Genomic DNA, 18,581 nt, shown 5'->3' on the forward strand with positions numbered 1-18,581 from the left:
TTGCTCCAGATCACATGGCTGGTCAGGAGGTAGTGCCAAGTTTCCACACCGGTGGCCTGGCTCCAGAGCTGTGCTCTGGACCCCTGGGTGGGACCTCAGTCCTTCCAACACAGGGCTGCACTGAGTGACGGCCGGTCTCAGCTGACACTGTCTCTCCTGCCTGCACCCTTCTCCACCCAACGCTCTCCACTGGTGTCCTCAGCTCTTCCACCCGCAGGCCCTGCAAGCCTCCACGTGTGCAGCCTGGCAGCTGGAGATTCAGAGGGAGAGAGGCACGCCCACCCCGTCACCTTTTAATCTTCACACTGAGAGGAGGGTATGATTAGTTATAGTTGCAGGACAAAAACGTGGAGGCTCAGAGGAGTGAGATTATTAGGCTAGGCATCACCCAGAAGGGAGAAAATGACTAACCCCCTGGACTGATTCCTATGCCTTTGACTCCCACTTAGGGACAACCAAGGACCACCCCGAGACCCCTGCACACCTATTCCTGCCTGGCAGCCAGGGACACCTCTTAAAGATGGAATTCTGGCTGTGGCCCTCCTGTGACCTCCTTGTGCTCACAGTAAAGGCCAGTTCCTTGCCCAGCAGCCACACTGGCGACCTCCCTATTCCTGGTTGCTCTAGGTTTCCTCCCACCACCCAGAGCTGCTCCTGCTGTGCCCTCTGCCTGAAACAAGTCCCTCCAAGTTCTCCCCTGGCTTAAATCCTACCTACCTGTCAGGTCTCAGCTAAATACCCCACACCCTGGCCCCCAACACCAGGGCAGACGCCCATTCTGTGTTCTCACTGCGCTATGCATCTTAAAAAATACACACACACACACACACACACACACATGTATAAACAATGTATTTTTGTGCTGTGATATATATTTTATATATATATATATATATATATATATATAGCATAGTTTGCCATTTTAATCATTTTTAAGTGACTGGTTCAGTATATCCACATTAAAGTACATTCATGTTATAGATCATCACCACCATTCATCTCTGGAACTTTTTTTCATCTTTCCTGACTGAAACTCAGTACCCACTAAATACCTAAATACCAACTCCCCATATCCCCCCTCACCAGCCACCAGCAGCCCCATTCTACTTTCTGTTCTTTATGAATTTGGTTGGCCATTACAGGTACCCCATATAAGTGGAATCATTCAGTATTTGTCCTTTTGTGACCTGCTGAGTTCGCTAGCATAATGTCCAGAACTTGCTGTAGCATGTGTCAGAATTTCCTTTTTGGCTGAACAAGATTCTGTTTTAAGAATACTCTCTGTGCACTTTTACATCACCATGTGTCCTCACGCACAGCCTGTCTGGTTACTGTCAGTCTCTGCCACAGACTGTGAGCTCCAGGAGACAGGACCTCATCACTCACATTCACTGCTGAACCCTCCAGAGAACACTGCCTGCTTCATGGTGGATTTGTGGAGTGAATGAGTGAATCCTTGGGATGTTTCCCCAGGATCTCCCTTCTACCCTTCGCTCTTGCTCTGCCCAGGTGGTTTGAGAAAACCTGTCCCCCAGTTGTGACCACCAGGTCCCACTTTAGCTCAGACCCACACTCTCTATCCTGGGCTCCAGACCCTGGGCTTTCCAGACCCCCACGTCTGAACCTCAACTCACCATTTCATCCCCCCTTTTTTCACAGAGGGCTCCTTTAGTGCCTTAGTCACCTAAGCCAGAGCCCAGGCACTATCCTGGGCTTCCCCATCTTGCCTCACAGCCAACCAGTTACCATGTCTGACCTGATCAGTCCACTTCCTAAATATCTGTCCCCAACTGCCCTCTCTGCAGTTACCCCCCGGGTGGTGGCCTCTCCTCCCTTGCCTGGCCTCAGTGGCCCTGGCCTCCTCTTCTGCTACCGTCCTCCCTGCAGTCAGATAGACTTTATAAAGCGTGAGTCACACTACACACTGCCCCTGCTCAAAGCCTTTCAGTAGTTCCTAGGACCCTTGGTAGAGTCCAAATTCTCCTCCTGGTACTGAGGGTCCCCACCACGTGATCTCTGCTGGCTCCCTCAGCATCACCACAGGACTGAACCCTGAGTTCTGTGCTGGCCACATGGACTCCTGAAAGGGCCAGGTCTCTCCTTCCTCGACCTTACATGAGCTGTTTCTGCTGCTGAGAAGACAGGGCAGAAGGAAGCCAGCACTTCCTCCAGGGAAAATTCCTTGACCCTTTACCTCCTAGGTGCTCCCCCACCCCAACCTGATGCCTTAAGAGCCCATATACTCAACTATGTCCCTAGCAGGACTGTCAATTCCTGCAGCAGAGGCTTGTCTCTTATTTGTCCCGGTGTTTCCTGCACCTGGCACATAGCGCATGCTAACATCTAATTCCATTCAATCAACATTTTTCCAGTCAATGAATGAAGTGAAGGTGGGGGCGGGGGTGGGGTGGGACCAGAGGGGGTTCACAGATCGAAGCTCAGACCCAGCACTGCCAGGAGAGGTGGAAGGTCAGCAGGAGGAGGAAGCATCTGCCCTGGGTGCCCCAGTTTGGCATCCTTACGGCCCCTCTGCATTCTCTCCTGCCCTGGGGGGAGCTTCCTCTATGGATGGGTGGTATGCCCCACGGTCATTCCTCTCTAACCTCGGTCCCTGGTGTTCCCACATGTCCAACAGCCACCTAGACTCTGAGTGGCTGCATTCAGGGACCCAGGCCACCCCAAGTCTCACCTGCATCAGAGTGCGCAGTGACTCCACATAAGACTGCTCTGTGTCCAGCAGGGTCATGGTCACATGCTTTCGCATATCCTGGGGGGACAGAAGGCAGACGGTGAGTGGTGCCTTGTTCTTCTCACACGCGCCACCTGCAGTCGCACGGGCCCAAAGAGCCCATCCACGCCCTCTCCTAGGTCTTCAAGATCTGTCCTCCCCAAAGCACCTTGGACCTCCACTCTACCAGGTCTGTGCTCACGTGCTCCCCCTGCAGGGAGCACCTCTCCCTGCAACTCACATGCCTGCCTCCCCAGACTGCGCTCCTCAACCGTTGTCCCTCCACTCCCCTCTCCAGGGCTATTGGCAGCTCTGGAGATCTCCTGTTTACTTCTTGGCTCCCCTGTTGGACTCCTGAAAAGGAATCAACAAAGTGAATAGCTTCTCACATTTGCAAAGGGCAATGCCTCCAGGCCACTCCTATTCCAGCTGCCAACTCTGAAAACCCCACTTCTGGGCTGAGTACTGCGGGGTCAGACCCTACCTTGGGCTTCACATCATCCCGGGAAGTCAAAACTGTCACTTCCTGCTACAATAAAGAAAAGGTGGCCCAGAGAGGTAAGGGCAGTGCTAAATGACACGCAGCAAGGCAGGGGCAGGGCTCAGCCCCTCTCAACAAGGCTGGGTCCCGGTTCGCTCAGTAAAAGAGGTTAACTGAGCCTTACTCCATGCCAGGCACTATTCTAAATGTTGTGTACTATTTTCTCCTTCTGACCATCCTGTGAGGTATGTGTGATTATTCTTCCCATTTTAAGGAGATCCAGGCAGCGGTATCTCCATTCCAAGGCTCCAATGATCTGCATTATGGAGACTCCGCACTCACACCCTCAGGGACAAGGTGCACATCCCTGACAGGGCAGTCCCTATTCTCTGGCAACGCTTTTCTGGAAGTCAGTGTAGGGATGCCTTCTTCCATCCTGGGAGTCAGCTTACCTGCCCCTTGCCACCAGTTCATATGCCTCTGGCCCACTCCTCCAGGAAGCCTTCGCAGATAGCACAGCTCTAAGAGCTTCTCTCCCCAGGCAAGGACTCCACTCGAGGTCTCCTCCAAGCTCCTGGAGTGGTCCTAAGCCAAGTCGCAACTCCTCCGGGCCCTAAATCTCTAGGACTTATTCTCCCCTCTTTACTCTCCATCCCAGTCAGTCCTCAGCTTGGTCTCAGTGGGAGCTTGAGCTCCAGCCATGAAGGCCGGCCAGTCAGCATGGATGCTCTTCTTGTGTCATGATGCCATGGTGGGTGTCTGTGTCTGTGGCCTCCCTCTAGTCCCCACCCCAAGAGCCTCTCAGGGTTGGGACTCAGACGGTGGAGCACGGCTGATCACTACTGTGCCCACGGTCTGTGTCTGCTGAGTGGCCTAAGCACTGGGCTTGCCCAGTCGGCCTGATTCAGCCACTGCTCACCGCTCTACTCGTAGACACCTCAGGTTCCCCCCTCCTTGACTCGGGACTGAGCGGTCAGGCCTGTCCCCAAGTCTGTACTACAACAAGGCATCCTTTAAAAAGTAGGCTTCTATGCTAGGAACTCGGGGAGGGGGTGTGAATGGCACCCCCTAGGGGGAGGGGAAGAGGCTGGCTTGCCCCCTCCTCAGCGCTGTGCTCTGATGGGTAAGAAGGCACTGGATTCTGTCTCAAGAGCCCCCAGCTACAGCCAGACCACTGATGCTCAGTGCTTCTGAGGCCTTAAAAAAACCAGGGCAGCTTCCAGTGGGAGGCAGCACCGGCTAGGCCACTCTAGGATGACAGCTTGAGAGGGAGGGCATCAAGGGCCAGAAGGGCCTCCCAAGGAAAGGCCCAAATGCCCAGCCTCCTGCAGGGAAACACCTCAGCGTGTCACAGACGTGGCCTCACTTCAGCCTCACACCCACAGCTCTATGGCAGGACTTGTCATCTCCAATACACAGGTGAGGAAGTCAAGTCAGAGAAGTGGCCTGACTTGTCAGAGGTCACACAGCCAGTGACTGGCAGAGTGGGTAACAGAGACTCTTCAGCCACCTCATGCTGAGTCTTAGGGCCCAAGAACTCAGAGTTCTCACTCAGACTGCCCAGCCAGCCATGAGCCACAGGGTCCCCAGCCTGGCCCCTCCCAGCTGTGTGACCATGGGTGGTCACCTAACTGCCTGGACTTCTACATTTTCCTCTATGAAATGGAACAAATAACACCTCCCTCCCAGTGCTAGGAAAGTGAGGACCTGGGGAGCAGGGCAGCTCTCCACACACACGGTCTTTAAGGTCCAGCCTCACTGTGTCTCGGCAAGGTTGTTTATCTACATCCGTCTCCCTGCTGGACAGGGAACTCCGACTGTAGGATCAGGCCAGACTCGGCCCTGGGTGGCACAGCCCCCTCCCTCACCACTTCCCCAGCCCAAGCCTGCCAGGCCCAGCAGTGAGGGCCATGGGTAGGGAGGCCTCCTGAGGGAGGCAGGGCGGGTGCTGGGCCTGATGGCCCAGAGCTGGCGTTAGTAACTCATGCAGGGAGGCTGACGCTGCAACAGCCGCCTTTCCAGCCTCCTCCCTGCTCAAAAGCACAGCGGGCCGTCACTCAGCTGTCAGGTAGAGGTATGGAAAACAAGGCCAGCTCCCTGTCACTGCATTGAGCGCCCCGTCCGCACGTGCCCGGACACGGGTGTGAGTGTCAGTGGGGGTGGGGGCCAGGGGAAGCAGGGGACAGGCAGTGCAGCTGTCAACCAGATCAGCAGGCACACCTGTTCTGGGCGGGACAGCCCTGCAGGCCCAGCCTCCTCCAGAGCCTCTCACCCCTCAGCAGCCCCAACCCCAGACCGTCACTACACGGGGCACTGAAGGGGGAGGGGACATGAAGCCCAAGGGATACAGCAGGGGGATGGGGCGGGGGTGGGGGGGCTCTCCTACCAGCATAAGTGGGACAACATGACCCAAAGCCCAAGACTCCTACATATGCGGCATGAAGACAGAGAAGCCGGAAAGGCCAGACACCCCGCAAAGAGAAAAAATGCATCCAGGCCCTTAGAGACTCACACAATACGGCATGGGGAGGAGGACAAAACCACAGCCCCCACTGGAGCCCAGGAGAGCGGAACAATCGGAGTCCAGGCCCAGAGAGACACACAAAGCCCAGAGACAGCGGGTGGAAGCCTCCTCCTCCCCCGCAGGGGGACACACACTGAGCCAGGAACGGGGACACCACCACGGCCACCTCAGCATGACTCCTCCCAGGCCCAGGGACTGCAGGGAGAGGACGGCAAGGAGGGGAGCAAAACTGACCGCCCCTTACCCCCCAGCACATACGTTCATCCCGAGACAGAGGCTGGCAAAACCTCCTCTCCCTGAGCCTGTGGACCCAGGGTACCCTGGTGACAGCCTCAGCCTCCAGGCTGACCTGTATCGGCGCTCAGTACAGGACTGCCAAGCACTGCTGGGTCTCAGGGTGCAGGCCTGCTACCCAGCTGAGCTTGCCAGCCCTTCTGCCACCCCCAGTTTGCATTCTGGTGGCACCAACCTCAGCATCTTGCCAGCCACACCACCCCTGCCAGGAATTCTCACACACCCTCCATCTCCCTGCCACCATCACTGGTCACTGAGTCCCCAGCCCCACAGCCAGGCGGCTGCTGGGCCCCAGCATCTCTGCCTGTGCCTCCCCCAGTACGGGGCGCCAGACTTCTAAGCCTTGGCCCAGGTCCCTCATTGCCCCCCCCCCCCCCCCCCCCCCCCCCAGTACCTGGGCCTCCCCGGGCTCCTCAGGGTCAGCGCTGTTGCTCCCCCCGGCGGGCTCCCCGGAGGCGGCGGCCGGGCCCAGATCGCGCATGTCTTCCAGCGCGATGGTGAACTGGGCCAGGGTCTTCACCATCTGTAGCATGCGGCCGGCCCGCCGCTGCCGCCGCCGCCGGGGCGGGGGTGCCGGGAGTCGACGGGCCCCCTCCCTCCCACCGAAGCTCCCTCCGTTGGGCTCAGGCGAGCCGCGGCGGCGGTCGCGCGGTATCAGTTCCAGCGGCGATCTGATGGCGGCAGCCGGGCCCGCGGCGGCGCTGGTGCCTCCTCCGCTGGGCGAGTGCGCCCGGCGAGCCCCGCGCGGCGCCGCCGGCAGCGCGGAGGGGAGGAGGGAGTCCCCCGCCCCCGGGCCACCCCGCCCCCTCCACTCGGGCCCCTCTCCCCCAACACGCCAAGGGCGCCCCACCTCGCCCCCGCAGCTTCGCCACACGGAGGCCTCCGCTCGCAGACCTATCTCCCTCTGTGGACACAAGTCCGCGCACACCCGTGGACAAAGGCAAGTACACTTTTTCCCCACACCTGTACGCACGGAGGCACACGCAGGGGCATGCAAATGCCCACACAGAACCAGCCCACATACATGGATGCCTGCCCTTGGTCCTCGATTAGTACACACGCGTGGGTCGGAGCCAAGGACACACACAACAACATTGTCCCATACAGACCTGAACCCTGACACACACATGAAACCGACCCGGTGCTGCACGCAGCTACACGTGCTTCCGTGCTCATGCAACTATAACCAGGCACAGACAGGCACACTACTTTAGGGGTGTGCACACATATACATCCCTGGAAATTGCTGCTGTCCTACATCCAGGTACAGAGCACTTGGACCATGGAGGGGATTACCAGGGAAAGGGCCTACCCCGAGTCACTCCTACACATGCTCCACCCAGTAGACCTGTGTCCTGTGCTTGAGACAGTCCACGAGACTTCCAGTCCTATTCCTCTCCACCCCTTCCCACTACTGCCATGGGTAGGGGGCTCAGGCATTTATAGGCACCGCCTCCCTCCACCAGACTGTCCAGGATGTCTCCTGGCGGGATCCTCAGGAACTGTTCCCTAAATCCCAGGTGGTGCCCAAACCTATTCCAGACTGATTTAATCATGAGGGGCATACATGAGCTTGGTTTTGTATCAGCTTCTACCTCACCAAGGGGCTCTGATGTGCCCTGCAGCTGCCTGGGGAACTCATAATTCCCTAGTGTACTGAAGGCTCCCACACTCACCACACTCCTAATAGATTTCCTTCCCAAACCTGCTTCCCTCTGGGTTTCCTGCACAGTGGAGAACTCCTGACCCCATCAACCAAGCAAGTCCCAGTGCCCACAGCTCCCCCATGATTGAGACCCCTTCTCCTGCCACTTCCGTCTTAATTGTGAGAAACAAACCAGGCTCTCTCCTGCCCCAGGGCCCTGGCCCATGTCTCTTTTCTCTCCTACAAGTGCTTTCCCTTTTAAAAATTTATTTATTTGGCTGCACCAGGTCTTAATTGCACCATGAAAGCTCTTAGTTGCAGCATGGGGGGGATCTAGTTCACTGACTAGGGATCAAACCCAGGTCCCCTGAATTGGGAGCATGGAGTCTTAGCCACTGGACTACCATGGAAGTCTCTTTAAGGGCTCTTTCTTTTCCTTTAAGACTAGTCGTAGTGCAAATGTCACCTCAGGGAAGCGTTCCCTGAATCTCTGTTAGTTCAGGTGCAGCTGCTCTATGCTTTCAAGGAACCTCAGTTTTTCTTAACCAGGTATGACACTTTAAAATTATACATTTGAGCTAGATTGATGCTCCTCTGTTCCCAAGAGATTGTAAGTTCCTTGAGGGCAGAGCACAAGACCCTTTCATAAGCCATAGCCCTCTGCGCATAGATGCTGGCTAATGAAACAATCACTCCAGTAATTCTTCCTCCTCCCTTCTCCCCACACAACAAGCAGTCACGACCTAGAGGCAAAGAGCCTATGCAGGTCCCAGCTCATGAAACTTGGCATCCCCACGGCACAGGATCAACCCTTCCTGCTGGCCCTTGCAGCCTCCTATCCTGCTCTGCCCCCATTGCCTCCCCATTCCCCTGTTTGGCCCTCAACTAAAGCCACACACAACTAAGGCCACACACCTCAACTAAATACCCCACACCCCTGGCCAGTAGTAGCATCTTCAGAGTCCCCAGATATCCAACACTGAAATTTTAACTCCCCAACAGACCAACCCCATGTAGCCAACAATGAAAACAGGCATAGGGAATTCCAAGAAAGTAGCAAGAGAAGACTGATGTGACCTGCGCCTGGCAGGGGTCCCAAAGCAGTGAGCACTAACTACCCAGAGGTGCGGGTGCTCCCAGAGGCTGTGCTAGGGGGTGGAGCCTGACACCTGATGGGTGCTTGCTAAGTCTGCCCTGCATAATGAGAGAACCACTGATGAACCCATCTGTCTCCTGGGTCTCATGAGAGCCCCACCCTAAGCAACTCCTGAGCCAGTCTGCTGAATGAAAGAACGAATACAGGCAAGAGTGGGGGCTCTGCATGAATTCCCTTCCTGGTCCCTCTACAGCAGTGGTTCTCAAAGTGTGTCCCTGTGCAACTCCTGGGGCCCTGTTAGAAATGCACATTCTCAGCCTCCTTGACACCACCCAAGGAGGCAGAAGCAAGGGGTGCTCCGGGAGAGCCCAAGCCCTCTTCTGCCTCTGGTTTGGGACCAGTGAGTCTCCCCACCTGTCACCTTCTGAGTGAGATGGACTGTGGACTTCCCTAGGGGCAGGGCCTGCTCCTCTTCCTCCTCCTCTTGGGCTCATAACATTGGAGGGAAGGTTGGGAACAGCCAGACCAGTTAACTGAGTGATGGTTTGAGCAAGAAGGATGGACACCAGTCCAAACAGCCAGGTCCCAAGTGTAATCCCACGAGTAAAAGGGCCAGTGGTCCGAAGGCCTCAGCGCAGGCTCATTGCTTGATCACTGTAGCTACTTAACTCCACATTTGGCTTTCTCTCTGAACACCTCCTCCCCTATTCGACCCTCTCTCCAGCTATATGACCTGGGTCTTATTTCCTCTAAGTGGCTGGGAGGCAGTGCAGAGCTGGGGCTTGTTAGTGAGTTGCATTCATTCCCTCCCTCACTCCAGCGGGGCCAGGCCCTGCAGAGATGAATCCATTCTGGCTGGCACCCAGGAGCTCCCAGACAACACACAGGGCTCAACAGAGGGAATCACTCATGCCTCAAGAAATGGGGGGTGAGGGGTATTCAGGGAGGGTTTCCTGAAGGAGCCAGGCAGGTCCCAAGGTCAACAGATCCAAAGGCAAGTGGGTGTCCAAAAGGCAGAGTTCACCAGAGGCCCCTGCCCTGGAGAGCGGGGTGAGGCCTGGTGCTGACGCAATGGCACTGCGTGCTGTGGCTGCTTCATTAAAGACGGCTAATTAGATCCAAGCCCATTGCCGTGGCAACACAGGGGCTAGTGGGGGTGGGGAGATGAGGGAAGCTGAGAGAAAGAACAGGAATGCAGAGCTGCTGCATCAGGGTGTCAGGCATCTCCCGTGTAACAGCACAGGTATCAGAGCTCCTCAGAGTCCGGTCAGCTGGCGTGGAGGCTGAGACACCCATGGGCAGCTTGGATTCTGTTGGAGCTCCTCTGAGCTCCCATTTCAGGCACAGATTTCTTTTCCTTTTGGGTATCTGCAGTTGTTTCAAGTGAATCTGGCTCAGAATAGTTTTTGTTTGATTGTTCAGGTAGTTGGTAAAGGCCCATCTAGCCCCCCTCTTTATACCCTAAACCCCACCACACCCCATACACCACCCTCCCCAGAGGCAGGAAAGGGCTCTGATCTACAAGGCCACCACCTCACTCCAGGAGGCCAGCAGGGCACCCCTGCCAGCCCTGGGTGACACCAATCCTCCCGATCTCCACCTAGTCTGTGACTGCTTCCCAACTCTGAGGGAAGTCTAACAACTCGCCAGCCTGCCTCTCTCTGGACACACTCCCACCCCGAGCCCCACCAAAATCACCTGCAAGACCTCTAACCCACTTAGGGCCATGTGAGCTGGGCCAACTAGTGGGCCGGTGATGAAAAAGGGCATATGGATGGACAAATGGATGGCTAATGAGAAATGGCTGAAAAAATAACAGGATGGATTGATGATGGATGAATAAATAAATGGGTGGAAGAACAGAAGGATGAATCAATGACAAATGAGCACAAATGGACACACAGACACATGATCCAATGGATGAGAAGTTAATTGAGTTTTTATTTTATTCATTTGTTGACAGTTTAACAAATATTTATTGGGTACCTTCCAGGTACCAAGCACGGTGCTGAGTGGAGACTTAGAGGTAAGAAAAAAGTCTGTGCCCTGTTGGGCCCCACAGTCTGTGTGGGAAGATAGGAACTTGAAAACAAAAATAAGTACAATGCAGGTTCAGGGGTGGTGGGTCCCATCAGGCTCTCGCAGGCTGGGAGGGTTCTCCAGCCTTTCACATGAGCACAGATACATAAGTATTTACCAGCAGAGTGTCTGGGCCCCAGAGCTGCTCAAATCAGAACACTGGGAACTCCATAATCTTAGAATCTTAACCACCACTCTTAACCATCACTAATGCTATTTAAACACTTTTCAAAAAAAAAAGAAAACACTTTTCAGGTGCCAGGCACCCCACCACTGCTTTCCAAGCCCTGGCTCTTTTGATCCCCATGGCAGTCCTACATTAAGCGTTTCGATACTGTTATCCCTGCATTTTACAAACAGGGGACCTGAGACTCAGGGAAGTCACCTACGTGGTAAGGAGTGGAGCCTGGGTGGCTGCTTTCAGGTCCCGTGCTCTTAAAATACCACCTCCCCTGGGAAGAGCCCCCTCCACTTCCCCTGGGGCTCACCTGCCTCCCTGGTGCCCTAGTTGCCTGAACTGCCTTTCTGCAGCCTCATCTGTACTGAGACAATGACACATTCTCCTGACCCAGGTCGGAATTGGTAGAAAACAAAATGCTGTCCATCCACAGGCAATGCTGGGATCACGGAGGCGCCTCTTCCCTGGGAACTGAGCCTTGGCTAATGGCCCAGATGGACTGTCTGCGTTCCTGACCCCACCAATGTCCACGGGCATGGAGTTAGTACTGGATGTTCCCAACCTAATGGGCTATCCATTTTGCTGATGGCTGCTACCCTTCTCAGGTCCTCAGGTTCATCAATGAAAGTTCCAAAAGAGGGATTTCTGGGCATAGCAGTTAGGAGTGCAAACTGTGGAGCCAGACAGTTTGGGCTCAAATCCTGGTTCGACCAGGTGATATGACCTTGAGCAAGACTCTTTCCCCTCTTGGGGCCTTGGTCTCTCCATCTGTTCCTATTTGAGACCCCTTCCCTCTTCCTCCCATCATCCATCCCCTCCCATGTCACAGCCTGTCCCTTACAGACCCTCCCTTCTGGGAGGAGGGGCCTCTCAAGGCTCCACAGAGTTCCCAGGCCTCAGGCAGCTGCAAGGACAGTCTCCAAGCCACAGGACTCCCACGGGACTGGCTGCTCTGGATGGGCCCCAGAATTCTGGGGAATGTGCTTTGAGAACAGGAAGGGGAGAGATCAAGGGCCTAAGGAGCCTCAGGTTCTTCCTGCCACAGGGTCACCGCCCCACTTAGGTCAGACATTGTGCACTTGGAGGTGGGATTATGAGAGACATGATACGTGTTTCAACTGTGCAGGCTCATGCACGTGTCTGTGAGTCCCAGTCAGTGGTCTTCTGTGGCCAAGTGATTGCAAAGCACCTCTATGGGTGGTGATCCCTGTGGTTCTTGGCAGAGGTGCTAAGTGAAGGGGCCACATCAATAAAAACCAAAAACAGCTATAGCTGAGCATTCACCATGTGCCAGGCATGGAAGAAGTACTTTACATCACTGTCTCATTTTATCCTCATAAGCAGTCCAGGGGCGCGTGGTATCTTGCATTTTTCAGATAGCTATCACAATATCTTCCATGACACATGGTCTTCTTACAATGTGGTACTGACACTCTTCCTATAGAATGATGAGGTTTGTGTTCCCTTGAAACTGGGTGGACCTTTGTGACTGCCCCAACCAACAGAGTACAGCAGAAGGGATACTATGTGACATCCAAAGCGAGGCCAGGGACGTCCCTGGTGGTCCAGTGATTAAGATGTTGCCTTCCAATGCAGGGAATGCCAGTTCAATCCCTGGTCAGGGAGCTAAGACCCCACATGCCTCATAGCTAAAAAACCAAAATATAAAACAGAAGCAATACTGAAACAAATTCAATAAAGACTTTTAAAAAAGGCTCATTAAAAAAAAGTCTTAAAAGAAAAAGAAAAAACAAAGCTAGGCCATATGCATGCCATGCTCTTCTACCTTGCTCTCGAATCACTCACTCATTCTTACAGCCCAGAACCATGTTGTAAGGAAGCCCAGGTCACATGCAGAGGCTATGTGCAGGCTACCCCAGCTGACAGCCCAGATGAGGTCCTGCTCAAATACCAGCAGAAACTGCCAGATTTGTGAATGAGCATGACTTCAAGATGAGTCCAGCCCAGCTACTACTTGACTGTGATTGCCCAAAAGATTCTGAGTAAGAGCCACTTAGCTGAGAAAGCAGGCCCAGAGAAGTGAAGAAGCCATAGTTACGGAGTCAGTAAGTGGCAGAGCTGGGATAAGAACCCAGGGTCCTCAATGTCCTGATGGGAGGGATGAAGTAAGAGGATGATTTCTGCACAGACCCAGATTTTACTGTTGGTCCAGAGGGGTCCATCTGGGACCCCAACCTCTGTAGCACTAGAAAATCTCCCCACCCTTCCAGAAACCACCTCTGATGGCTGAAAGGATTGAGGGGGCAGCTCTCACTCTCTATGCTGGGGCTCAGGCCCAGCTTCTGGCAGCTCAACCCTGCTGCCCACGTTTCAGCCCAAAAGGGACACCCCACCCACTGTACTCCTGACCCCTCATCTTAGGGAATGACATGCACTCCGTATACCCTTGGTGGGGACTTTTACTTCCATGTTCAGTGAGGCGCTGTTTCTTACGTATTATCTCATGTAATCCTCACACCAATTCTGAGTTACATATCACTACTACTGCCATTTTTACGGGATTCCCTGGTGGCTCAGAGGTAAAGAACTTGTCACCTTACGGGTGAGGAAACAAAGGCTAGGAGAAGTGAAGCAGCTTTTCTGAGGTTATGAAGTTGGATGTGGCAAAACTGGCTGGGATTTAGCAAAGCTAGGGTCTGACCCCACATAATCAGCATATCAGAGGAGTTGTGTGACTTCACCAGGGTCACAGAAAACATAATTGAGGAGCTGGACTGGGCCTAGAGTACCTTGAATTAGATGGTTATAGGCTGTGTTCTCTATTCTGTCTCCTGGATAATGTACATAAAAGCAGAGACAAGACCTCTCTACGTTTACAGCTGTGTCCCTGACATACAGCAGGTGCACCATGCATATCTGTTGATTGACTTGCTCTGACTTTAGTCAAGTTGCTCCTCATTCTGGGATTCAGTTTCTTCCTCTGTAAACAAATGGGAGAGGAGGGAAGGTACAGGTGGACTCTAAACTTCTCACCAGGCTCCCTGAGGGAGGGGGATAAGTGAGGTCACACCCGGAGATGGGGGGTGGACAGTTTGACCTTTCTCCCTGATCCAGTCTGGCTTGAGTGAGGAAGTTGGAGCTCCAGGAACTGCACTTCCTCCAAACACCCACAGGTGGCAGCAGAGGCCCGCATGGCATGGGGCTGCGGTGCATGTGGTTTGAATTTAACTTCAGTCTTGTTTCATGTGGGTTTTTTCCCTTTCTTCTTCCACAGCTCTCCCACAACCACGCCCCCACGCCTTAATTTGAAGAAGATACAGCTGGATCTTCCAGCCTGGGAAGGAAGGGTTTCTTAACACCATGGATAATGGCCGGAAGCAGGAGGTGGAGGTTAGGAGGTAGGAGGATAGACAGACCCCAACAGATGTGAAAAACATCTCCTGAAGAGCTAATACACTCTGAATTAACTCATCTCCAGGGCCCAAGAGGTTGGGACTGTCACCACCACTTTATAGGCAGAGAAACCAAAACCCAGATTTTCTGGGTCCCATATCTGAGTGGTGATGCGTGTGCTTATGTGGGGTGTGTGTGTGTGCACCCGCTTGTGGTGTGTGTGTGTGTGTTGGGAGGGTGTATGGGTAGTAGGCAGAAATACCATTGGGAATCTGATGAAGTCTTAAGTGTGTGTGCATGCTCAGTCGTGTCCGGCTTCTCGACCCCAGGGACTGTAGCCTGCCAAGCTCTGCTGTCCGTGGGATTTTCCAGGCAAGAATAATGGAGTGGCTTGCAATTTTCCTACTCCAGGGATATTCCCAACGCAGGGCTCAAACGCGTGTCTCTTGCATCTCCTCTGTTGGCAGGTGCATTTTTTTTTTTTTTACCACTGCACCACCTGGGAACCCCAAAGTCTTAAAGTTGTTGTTGTTAAGTCACACAGTCATGTCCAACTCTTTGTGACCCCATGGACTGCAGCACACCAGGCTTCCCTGTCCTTCACCACCTCACAGAGCTTGCTAAAAACTCATGTCCATTGAATTGCTAAATCTAGCAACCCTAGCTCCCTGGAAATGCACCTACCCACCCTGTACACACTGCTGCTCACAACAGTGGTCTGGCCCCTGGCCTCAGTCCTGGCTCAGAACTTGTGAATGAGGTCAGCTTCCAGAGCCCTTCCCTACCAGCTCTAAAAATTATTCATTCAAAATGTTTAAACCTTGCTCAGCACAGAACACTGCACAGAGTATCAGGTCCATATGCTCTGGGCCCAGCACCACCATCTTCCCCTCAGCCTTGGCTTTTTTCACTTCAAAAATGAGGGTGGGGCTTCCCTGGTGGCTCAGTGGTAAAGAATCCACCTGCCAATGCAGGGGACGTGGGTTCCATTCCTAGTTGGGGAAATCTCACACGCCGTGGGACAACTAAGCCCGAGCAACTAATCCTGGCTCAAGAGCCTGTGCTCAGCAACAAGAGAAGTCACTGCAATGAGAAGCCTGCACACTGCAACTAGAGAGTAGCCCCCACTCACCACAAATGGAAAAGACCCATGTGCAGCAAAGACGACCCAGGGCAGCCATAAATAAATAAATCTCTCTCTTTTTTTTTTAATAAGGGGGGGACATCTATTGCAGAGTAAGTGCTCTGCAAAGGAGAGCTCACTTCCCTCACCTCCACCCATTCTCGAGCGTGCAGGCAGGCTGGGGTGAGGGATCGTGGGAACGGATGTTAGCCAGCGCCTGTTTTCAGCCCATCCTGTTCCCTCCCTCCTTCCCTCGAACCCAGGCACAGTTGTGGCGGGGAGCCTCCATTTGTGTGTGCTGTCAGGGTGGGATGGGGTGTCCTGCCTCTAGAGCGGAAGATGACTCACTAGGCTGTGGGCCAGGCACCCTGGGAAAGGCCAGGCCAGCCTCAGGCCAGAGCCTTGGGGAGCCAGGAGGCAGGGAGGAGGGGGGCAAGGCTTGCCTGAGCCATAGACATCATCCTGGGGGCTCTCAAAACTCCGCAGCCAGTAGAGCCCATCTTCCCCACTTCCCACAGTGCCAGAAATTCTACTCAGACCAATGAAGGCCCAGGGAAACTTGAGGGTCTATCAGCTCCTACAAACCCACTAATCTGGCCTCTGTTCTAGACGTGGATGCTGCCTAAAGAAGGCAGAGGTGCTCCCTTCCCTTCTGAGCTCACAAACCGTGCCTAGAGCAGAGCCAGCCCATGATCAGTAAACTACATGTGTGTGAATTAGTGGATGAATGAAGCAAGTATCAGTGTACTGAATGTGCATAGCACCTTTAGAATGTCCACGTCCAATCTTCCCTTGAAGGAGGGAGCCAGGGAAGGGACTGTTCCTTCTCATTTTACATATGGGCACTGAGGCCCAGAGAGGAAAGTGTCTCCTGACCTCCAGGGTAGCAGGCAGTTGAGGCCGGAACCAGGCCCTTGGGACTCCACTACCACAGCTTATCCAAAGGGGCCCAGCCAGCTGGGAGGCCTTGGGGCCCCCACCTCTCATGCCCCTACCCTATTCCAGGACCCAGGGGACACTCCCAAGAAAGGAGCAAGTTCCATCTGTTACTCTGGCTCTGGAGTGAGCCCTGAGCCCTGGTGACCCTGGCCCAACCCAGAGGCCAGGGAAGCGCCACCTGCCTCCCCCGACCCCACCATCACACCAGACAAGCCGAGGGTGGCCGAGATGCTCAGGGACAGTGACTATACCCTACTCAATGACCCCTCCAACCCCACCTCAACGGGGCTGCCACTGGGCTGGGGCCATGCTGACAAAAGTGTCTCTGCCTTGACTGACCAGAGGCAGCCACGGCTTCTAAGTCATTTTGCACTGTATCAGCAACTGGTGACCAGCTCTAATGCCCACGTGTGTGTGTGTGTGTGTGTGTGTGTGTGTGTGGTGTGTGTGTCTGTGTGTAAAACATGTTTGTGGTGGGGGGTTGCAGTACACAACAAAATTTATAGCTGAAGGTCAGCCTGAGCCAAGTCTAGGTTCTGAGCCACTCTCCCAAGGCATCAGAATTAGGACCACCAAGTCTAGGAAGCTGTCTCGACAGCCCAGATCTCCCCGCTCCTTTTCTGAGCTCCTTGGGCTTCTGGTGTTGCAGCCTTAAAATCTCAGAGTTTCTCTGGGCCTACTCTTGTGATACTGACAGTAAGAGGCACCAACTAAGCACTTTAGTTTACAAAATGCTTGCAGGGCCTAATGTCATCAGATCCTCACAGCAACTCAGTGGGGAGATCGAGGCTCAGTGAAGAGCCACAACTTGCTCAGGTTCTTGTGAGCAGGAGGTTGTGGGGCTGGGGTGCAAATACCCCTCTTCCACTGAACTGCTGTGGGTCTTTGGGCAAATCGATTAACCTTACTGTGCCTGAAGACAGGAAGAGAGCAATGGCATACAAACAGGACTTGATCTCCCTTGAGAGGTTCATAATGTGCTGCTTAGAGATATTTATTTTAACCTCCAGATCAGCCTCCTGGGTGGGCCCTATTATTACCTTGCTTTACACAAAGGGATGGTGGGCACAGCGAAGTCAAGGGCCTGGCTCAAGGTCTCACAGCAGACAGGATTTGTGCATCTGGGGAGCCAAGGAGTCTGGATATCCACACCTATTCCACAGTATAGGAGAGGGGGTCCCTTCCAGCCTGAGAAACCCAGATAGCAGGCCAGGCCCCCAGCACAAGGAGGACACCCATGCTGCCTTCTTCACAAGGTGGGAACTGACCACAGAGCTCTTTAAAATGCCATGGAGAAATGTTCAGCATAATATTAAATGAAAGAAGCAAGGATTTCCCTGGCGGTCCAGTGGTTAAGAATCTGTCTGCCAATGCAGAGGACACATTGATTCCTAGCTCAGGAAGATTCCACATGCCACAGGACAACTAAGTCCGTGCTCAAACGACTGAGCCTGCATGCTGCAACTACTGAAGTCTGCACATCCTAGAGGCTATGCTCCACAACAAAAGAAGCCACCGCAATGAGAGGCCCAAGCACTGCAACTAGAGAGCAGCTCCCATTCACTGCAACCAGAGGAAGTCCGTGCACATCCATGAAGACCCAGTGCAGCCAAAATAAATAAATAAAATTTTAAAAAAGAGGGCAGAAACATGTAGCACACCATCTCAGCATCATGAACTATACATAGGAATATGCGAAGAGCAAAGCCTGCACTGGTGGCTGCCCTGGCCACTCGGAGGCCCACAACTGTGCCTCAGCTCCTTCATCCATATAATAGAGAATTTAAAGGACTTATTTAGCATAGGACCTGGAACAAAGAACTCTCAAGAAATGTTGGCTGTTATGAATAACCAGAGAAGCTTAGAAGGCAGGTCATCTCAGAGGTAATCTTGACTGGCCCTCTTCCAGGGCAGGCAGCCCTTGGAGCCCTGTTCTTGCAGCCCCAGAACCAAGCAGCTCCCTTCCAATGGTCCGCTGGCAGCTCCGTGTACTATGGGCAGGTCTGTGCAGGGGAAAGACCAAGCTGGGCTGGGTCCCTCAGTCCCTGAGTGGCATTAGCATTGGACAGTGGTGACCTTGGGAAGGATCGTCCATCTCCCATTCTAAATCCTCTGGTCTCAGACCTTTCTATGGGGTTAT

General features: G+C 53.9%; 1 protein-coding gene across 1 annotated transcript in view; it reads right to left on the reverse strand.

Annotated features, from left to right (window-relative positions):
• Window positions 1-18,581, reverse strand: part of ARHGEF17 (Rho guanine nucleotide exchange factor 17) — a 57,771-nt gene that overhangs the window by 16,863 nt on the left and 22,327 nt on the right. Inside the window, 1 exon segment of the mRNA XM_020902762.2 lies at window positions 2,690-2,767. Coding sequence (XP_020758421.1) covers window positions 2,690-2,767 — 78 coding nt within the window.

This window comes from Odocoileus virginianus, chromosome 10, assembly GCF_023699985.2.
Source record: "Odocoileus virginianus isolate 20LAN1187 ecotype Illinois chromosome 10, Ovbor_1.2, whole genome shotgun sequence".
Taxonomy (NCBI): Eukaryota; Metazoa; Chordata; class Mammalia; order Artiodactyla; family Cervidae; genus Odocoileus; species Odocoileus virginianus.